Consider the following 8,100-nt stretch of genomic DNA (forward strand, 5'->3'; position numbering starts at 1 on the left):
ACGCGCGTTTTGCGAAGTTTCGCATGCAGAGAGTCACGGCTGGCCCACGCGTGCACAGGTTCCGGTGTGCAGTCTAGCGCTCGGTGCACAGGGCCGCGGGGCGAAACCAACGAATCCTGTGTCTACACTCTTTCTCTCGGAGAGGGGAAGAGGCAAGACAAGGGAAAAGGGGACCAGGCTTTCTTTTCCGCCGCCGCCACACTTTTCACACTCGTCCATCCGCAGCCTCCTTTCTGCCAAGACCCGCCAGCGCGGCATCGGAACGAGAGAGCGAGAGGCCAATCGAGTGTCTGGCGGAAAGAGAGGACCACGCTGTCTTTCGCTGCCGGGCAACGGAAACGGTTGCGGTTTCCCATCGTTCGAAAGTTGGATACTCGAACTTCCAGGGAAGCGCATGCCTCTCGCGCAGCCTCGTCCGAGCACACCCGACAGAAGACACCGGCACCAGGAGGAGAGAGGCAGCTGGGTTTGGCGCCGGTGTCGCGCGCCGCTCAGCTAAAAGTGTTGGATTTCAATATCCTCCCGGTCTTCATGTTTGCTGGAAGCTGTAGTCTTGTGGCCTTTCGCCCCTCTTTTGCTTTTCTGCGTCCCTGTCTCCCAACTGTGCAGGGAAGCGTGTGTCTCTGGGGCAACCTGCGAGAGAGAGAGAGCCGGCACCGCCTCCTCTCCGGAAGTCACGGCCGGCGTATCTCAACACGCTTCCCTCTCGCGCCGGGTCTTGTGTAGAAATCGCACTACACACAGTTGCGCGGCGAAAGCAGGAGGGACTTCCTCTCCTTTCTCGTATACCTTGTGTCAATGTCGCAGACGGAGCATTCTGCGGCTTCCTGCTCGAGTGTGTACGCTGTCTGTGTCCCTTCTACCCTGTCCCTGCTCTTTCCCTGCCTGTCTCCTGGCCTTCGTCTTCTTTCCGCCCTGTCTCTGCTCCGTGTCCTCACAGTTCTCCGGGAACGGCACGAGGGCGAAGGGGGGCATCGGGCGTGTCGTCGATTTGCTGCCTCGCTCCTCCGTTTCCGACTTTTCTCCTCCCGGGCTGTCTCCTCCCGGGCTGTCCCCCCACATCGTCGTCGCCCTCGTGTGTGTTTCGTTCTCACCCGCAAACGGTAAAGAGGCGTGCAGATGGCGGACCTCGACCCCACACTGTCTCAGAAGAGGGACGGCGCGGAGACGCGGCGGGAGAGACAGGTGAGGGCCTGTCGGCAGCGGGCGTCGCCTGTGGCTGGCGCAAGAGTCTATCGCCCCACTTGCGCCGCTCTGCTACCGTGCACAGAGTGGATTTTGCGTCACCACCGTCAGTTCAGTCCGAGAGAGGTTGACGAGCGAGATGACAAAGAAAATGAAGGAGAGCTGCAGCACGCGGCGAGCGTCCAGGGAGTGGACGCTGAGAGACGTCAGCGACGCGGCGAGGCAGAAGAAAAATGGGGCAACGGCGGACCATTTGATTTCTGTTCTTCGCGAGGCGACCTCGGAAGGCCAGACGAAGAAAGAGGCTCGTGTCTGCCTTCGACGTCTTCCCTGCCCCAGCTCTGCGCTGTTTCTCCTCGTCCCGAACTCGAGTCCCACTGCAGACAGCCTGTATCGAATCAAGTAACATGCTCGTCTCCTTCCACGAAATCGCTCTCTCTTCTTGCTTCCTCTTCGGCTACCGACCTTCCATCTCCCTCTTCCTCTCGTTCTGCCTCCCCTCTCTCTCCGGCTTTTTTGTCTGGCCGGCCGCCGTCTCTGGCGGGCCGTAAAACTGGAGGGTGGCCCTCGACGCTCTTGGATGCGCCGGCGCATGCACAGGCATGGTCACGCTTTTATCTCCATCACGCGGACAGTCGCGCCCCGTTCAATTCCTTTACGTCGCGCGACGCTGTCAGGCTGCTGTTTCGCCTCGTGCCGTCCTTCTCGCTCTCTTCTGGAGACGTGATGGTGGAGGTTGGCCACGGGGCGTGCCCGCTTATTCCCTTCATTTGGATGCGCCTGAAGCAAAACGCGGCGAAGCAGAGAAGGCGGGAGCAATCCAAGTCGAGGGGGGAGGCAGCCGCAGGCCAGGCGAGCAGCCGCGGCGACATAGAGGACGCCGGCGAGCACCCAGACGGCCCCCAGCCTCTCGCGCCTCTGTCTCGAGGCCAGAGGCCGAAAGAAGAGCCGAGGGAGACCGCGTCGGAAGAGAAATGCACGAGTCTGTCGAGGCAGCCGACCCCGGCACAAAACCACGACGGGGACGACCGCGCGGCGTGCTTCGCCTACGGATGCTATGTCGGCATTGAGAGCTGCCGCGAGGCTGCCGAAGCTGCATTGCTCCAGGGCCGAGATCTCGACGCCCTCTTCGGGACTTGCTCCTCTCTCTCTTTGCGGCCAGGTGGGAAACGTGAGCGCGTCTCTCGAGCGTCGCCCGCGGGGTCGGCGCCGCCCGAGATGTGTCAGCAGGATTTGGAGACACGGAAACGGCGAAGAACCACCGGTGCCGCACCCGCCGAGACGCCGGCGAGTGCCGGCGATGGGGTGGATGAAACCGAGTCTTCCAGCTCATCCTTGTGTCTCGGGAGCGTCGGTGAGGCTTCACAGCGCGCGCGTGCGGAACCGGACGGCACGGCAAACGAGGCGAGCGCGGCGTTCGAGGCGGAGAACGGAACTGGACGCAAGGGAAGGAGCACTGGAGAGCCCGTCAAAGAGGAAGACGAGGGCCGAACGTCTCCGCCAACGGCCGGTGCATGCCGAAGAGGCGAAAAAGCGGAGGCGGACACTTGTGGTGGGCCATGTTTACGGGAGATGCTTCGCTCCCGATGTCTCGAGTTCGCGGTATGTACAGACGGGTTCCGCTACGTGGATTCAGAAGGCCATTTGCAGCTGGAAAAAATCGAATTCGAGAGCCTGTTTCTGACTGAGCCGAGCCGAAGAAGAAGAGGGGCGCAAGCACGAGGCAGAGACAGAGGCCAACCGCGGAAGAACGCACCGAGCGCAGGATCTTCTGCGTCGGGACGCAGCACAGACAAAGAGGAAAGTGACGAGGCCGATGCAGAAGTGCGAGACGAAGTGGAGGGACATTCTGGAGAGGCTGAGGAAGCTGGTCAGATGGCGAAGACGGACGACGGTTGCGAGGTGGGGAAAGCGAATCTTGGAGAAGACGAAAGCTCCGCATGTACCAACACGAGGACGATGCCGCCGTCGGGCCGTGCACTCCAGACTGGGGACTCGAGTTTGTCTTCCTCAACGAGCTCCGCGAGTTCCTCGTGCGGCGATCCTCCTTCCGTTGCTTCCTCGCCTCCTTTGCCGTCTTCCTCGGCTTCTGGCGCCTCTCAGCCTGAGTCGGCGTCGTCTTCTGCCGTGCCTCACGACGCTTTAGATTCGTCGGCGCTCTCGTTTCTGGAGCCAGGCCGTGCAAAGTATGTCGTCTTGAAGAGCACACTGGACAGCATCTGCGTCATGCTGCCTTGCACCGGGACGCTGAACTGGGACGAAGACCTGCGCATTCCTCGCCAGCTGGTCGTCTGGTTCGACTCCTTCGCGCGTCTCCTCAAAGACCCCGCGTCGCCCCCCTCCGTTGCGTCTTCCCCGCGTGTTGCCTCGCCTCGTTCGCCTCCCGCATCGACTTCTTCCGTGTCTGCTCAGTCTGGCGCAGTGCGCCCTGCGCAGGAATCGCCTGGGGACGACGACCTAGAAAGAAGCGAAGCTGAAGAAGAGAGAGAGAAAACCGGGACTGTGTCCGGCGAAGACGCGAACGCCGGCGGCAAGGGGGAGGCGCAGGACAGGCACGTCGGCGAGCCGCGACTTGAGAGCTGCGCAGGCAGTCCAATGCAAAAACATGTCAGCACGGAGACAGGAGACGCCGGAACTCCCTGGTGTCTGGGCATGCGTCGATCCTTTGCGAACGCGTCGAGGAACGAAAGCGACGGAGAACGCGACACGGCGGGGGACTGCGAAGAAACGCTCAGTGGCAAAGGGGGATCGACGAGAAGAACGGAAGAGACAGAGGACGGAAGTTACGAAGCGATGCCCCTCGTGCGTACGCCTGGTTGCGAGAAGGATACCTCGCGTGAACGTGGGGACTCCTCCACGCCTTACGTCGTTTTCTTGGAGCCGAAGAACAAAGCGCGCATCCATCTCCTGACCATCATCAAGGTAAGGCGCTCCCCAGCCCCGCAGCGGCCACGCGACCTGCAGTGAACGAACCACATTGCAACGCGGCCTACCTAGAGATAGGGTTCTCTGAGAGGCTCTCATTCAATACCTGTACAAAGTGCTAGATCGCTAAATAGATAGAAATAGACCTGGACAGGTAGCAAGCGGTAATTCGAGGGCAAGAGACCGCGTGCTCGTGTCTTTTGTACAGCGCAGGGCGTAACCCTATCGGTTTTGGCTTCCTCGGCTACTTCCGCTATGGTGGAAGATGTAGATGGGAAACAGCGTGCAGCCCGCTACACAGAGATAGATTGCGGGGTTTCTATAGGGCGGAGCCGAGCTGTGGACGGGGAGGCAGATGGATCGACATTGGACACGAATTTGAAGGTCAGGCAGGGTGCGTTGCTCGAAAGCCACCTGGAGACGCATTGGCTCGGTCAGAGATGGGGAATTCGGGTGACTGAGCGAGAGCGCGAGTGGAGAGACACCAGGGAGAAAGAGCAGGTCGGGATCCAGGGACAACCGCGCGAAGAGTAGGGGGGAGGGGAGACGGCGTGGGAGGCGCTTGTCCTGCTGTCTTTGTTTCGTGTTGCTGCGGTTTTTCCACTCTCTCGTCTGTTGCACGTGTGCGTCTTGACTCTTCTGATTGCAGGTTATCCATGGCGCGACGTTCACTGCGACTCCGTCGCCTGCGCGCTTTCTTCGTCTGAGCCGCATTTTCTGTCCACGCGGTCGAGGGCAAGAGAAGATCATCGGCTATCTCCTCGAGAAGAGAACGACGTGTTACGCGTCTTACGGCGAACTGTATGAAGACATTCAGCGGGTGTCGCGGCCCATCCAGAAGGCGGATCCGTACGGCGACTTCGAGGATCTTCTGCCTCCGTTCGAGCCGGTAAAGTGGAGAAGCGAGGAGCCTGCAGACATCGAGGTTCTTGTGGATTATATCTGGAGTGAACAGACAGCGCAGGCGATGAAGAAGGGCGGGGGCACCGGCAAAGAGGGCTCGCAGGCCGTCCAGAAGGATGAAGCCGAGAGAGAGGAGGCTGTGAGGGAAACCGGAAGAGACGTCGAGATGCAGGACAAAATACGAACGCAACGGTTTTGAGTAGACGTTTCCAAGTGAAGGCAAAGTACAGGACACGGGAGAAGGCCGCAGAAGGGAGGAGAGGCGAAAGCGACCGAAAGTGCGGGACGAATGGAGCCAGAGAGAGGAGGAAAGGAGACGGGGAGAAGCAAGCGAAGGGACGGAGGACGAGAAGAGGCGAACACGGGGAACGGGAATACGACAGAGGGGAAGAGAGAGAGAGAGAACTAACCCGAGAATCGAGCCGTACCGCGATCTGCCAGCGTCACCAGATACTCTGAGGTAGAGCCGCAAAACACCCAGAAGGAGCGGACAGACAGGACGAAGGGAAACAAGGACTCTCAGCTAGTTATTGAGAGACACTCACCAGGCTAATAACAGATTGGAGACGAGAAACAGAAGGGCCGAGCCTCGTCTCTCTTTGTCAAGGAGAAACGTGTGGAGGGTAGCTCTTTTGAATTCGCCGGAATTGCTCACACGATAGTCAAGTGTATTGAAGCAGGATAACCGAGTCAAACTCCTGGCACGATTGGCTAAGCACTGCACGACACCGTTCGAAGCGCGAACCCGAAACAAATGTCCGAGAGTGGATCATGCCGATCGGCGCCATTTTTTGTTCGTGCCTTGGTTAAGAGAGGGACAGAACCAAAACGCCCACATGCCTCACGCGCACACAGCTTGACAATCGTTCTTTCTGACGGGTTTCGACGCCGCAGAGAGAAGCCATAGTGAGCCGGTAATGTGTGTACAGACAACACGCGAGCATATGCAGCAGGAGAGTAAAATAAGAACCTCAACGTGTGTAGATCTCGTGGCCCACGTTCGGGGCCTCCACATGATAAATCCACATATGGTGTTGTATTGAGCCGAAGAAGCATGTGGAGAGCATGCATGTGTCACACGCGTTCCGATGTACACAACTCTGTATCGCTTCAATACGGAGATCCTCCCTATCTCGTGAGGCTTTCCTCGAATGTTTATTCTGTTCGCGGCGCGATGCTCTCGCAGAATTCGTGACACGATTTTGGACTGTTTTTCTCCGTTAAAACGGTTTTCTTTCTGGTCACATTGTGAATGTGTCACACATGGGAATATGCTGCAGTTCCACTCGGTTTATGACTTTCCCCGCGTTCTCTGTTTTCCTCGCTATCCACCAACTTCTCTTGATTCCTCCCGTCTGCGTCTCCGCTCGATTTGGTCTCTGCATTTCTAGTGACGCCCTCTGCGCTTTCTCTCCGACTCTCTTTCACCCCTGTAGGCCTGTTTTCCCTCTTTCCGTACGGCTGCTAACTTGCGCCACGAGACGGTGTGTGAAGCGTAGGTTTTTCATCGATTGATGTGCTGTTCCCTTTGGTTGTCTTTTGTTCTAGAGTCAACGACACGCTAGCTCTGTGCAGAGGAGCGGAGTGAAGGCGGTGTACACTATTTCATCTGTGTTTGAGGCTGCTGCATATTTCTTCCTCATCAGGTTTTTCTAATTCCTGGAAGACGCGACAGTGTGCGTTTGAGAACGAGCGCCTATGGAGGCAAACGATCGGCCAGGAACTGCATTCTTACACGCGTCACAACGACATACATGTTTAATCAGACGAAGGATCTCCCCGTATATGCATGCATTTGCCCCGCGTCAGCCGGAGAGACCAATGGGTAGCAACTGTGAGTTCTTCTCGCTATCTAATCACGAGAGTATTACATCTATGAGCCGAGTCCCACCTTCGTGAGATGGACCGGACGCTCATATGCAGACACCTTGGAGAAAGCGGATATCTTTCAGCATTCGAAAAAGTACGCGCAAATGTCTAGACTACAGGCCGGTCCGCGTATTTCCACGTCCACACGTGCGCCAATGGGTAGTAGACTGAAAAAGGCTAAGCGGTCTGGTGCCACAGGACTGTCTCTCTGCCTTCTGAAAGAAGGCACTTTCCTCCTTAGTTGAGCAGAATCTCCGTTTCAGACGTGTGTTTCGTTCTGAAACCGCTACATGTGAGCATGTCTGCTATTGTCTAGTCAGACGGATCCGCGATTCTTAACGACCGAGAGGGGGGAAATCGGCGAGCTTTTCCTGTGAGCCGCGGGCGCGAGTAGTCCGAGTATGGATTTGGAGGATTTTCGAATCTAAAAATGGAGTCGAAAGCCTCGGGCACGTTTCTGGAGGGATCACGCCGTTTCGTTCGTGTCAAAAAATTGCCAAGCGTCTGTCCATTCGTTTTCTTGCGTTTGCCCAGAGTCGTCGCGCCAGCGAGCCGTAGGGAAACAGCGGTGTGTTGACCCTCCAGGGCGTTATCTCAGTTGCCTATGGAAAAGGGAATTCTTCTAAATCGCGGCACGTGTAAAACGCTTACTCGCTTGGGGACGTGTGCTTTGACCCTTTACGTGTGTAAGTACTGTGGTACACTATTATCTGTAAGGACGTGTGAATAGTGTTTGACGCATTACGGACACGCGTTTTGCGCTAGGCCGTTCCTGCAAGTCGATCTTTTCAATGGGAGTTCCTTTCGTCGCACGTCACTCGGTCATTTACGGCCACGAACTGCCAATTCTGCTCTTTAAAGTGCGAAAACAGAAAGAAAATGGAGACGGCACACGCTGGCACACGCTGGCACACGGTGCGGTTAGGCGTCAACGGCTCCTCACTGAGTTGTACGCTGTTCTGCTTGTTTTTTTGCCAGGTGTTTCTTTGTTTTGCCGTGTTTTTTGCTCGGTCTCTCGATCCCTCAAGTCGTGCGCGTGTCGGTCTTCAATGGCGAAGAAAAATCTCGCGTTTTTACAGCGGCAAAGTGCAATTCAGGGCCGACTTGTGTGTCTTCCTGTGCTACCGCGTCGTTCTAGTCCCGCTGGCGTTTTTGCCGCCGTTGCACCGGCGTGTTTTTTTTTCCCTTCTGCTCCGTCCGCTTTTCGTTTCAACCTCA

General features: G+C 57.3%; 1 protein-coding gene across 1 annotated transcript; it reads left to right on the forward strand.

Moving 5' to 3' along the window:
• Positions 1–1,119: 1,119 nt before the first annotated feature.
• NCLIV_023350 (conserved hypothetical protein) lies at positions 1,120–5,212 on the forward strand (the record flags this gene model as incomplete). The annotated part of the gene is made up of 2 exons (XM_003882530.1): positions 1,120–4,107; positions 4,760–5,212. The coding sequence occupies 2 exons, from the start codon at positions 1,120–1,122 to the stop codon at positions 5,210–5,212; spliced, it is 3,441 nt and encodes a 1,146-aa protein (XP_003882579.1).
• Positions 5,213–8,100: the final 2,888 nt, after the last annotated feature.

The sequence above is a fragment of the Neospora caninum genome, chromosome VIIa, assembly GCF_000208865.1.
Source record: "Neospora caninum Liverpool complete genome, chromosome VIIa".
NCBI classification, from domain to species: Eukaryota; Apicomplexa; class Conoidasida; order Eucoccidiorida; family Sarcocystidae; genus Neospora; species Neospora caninum.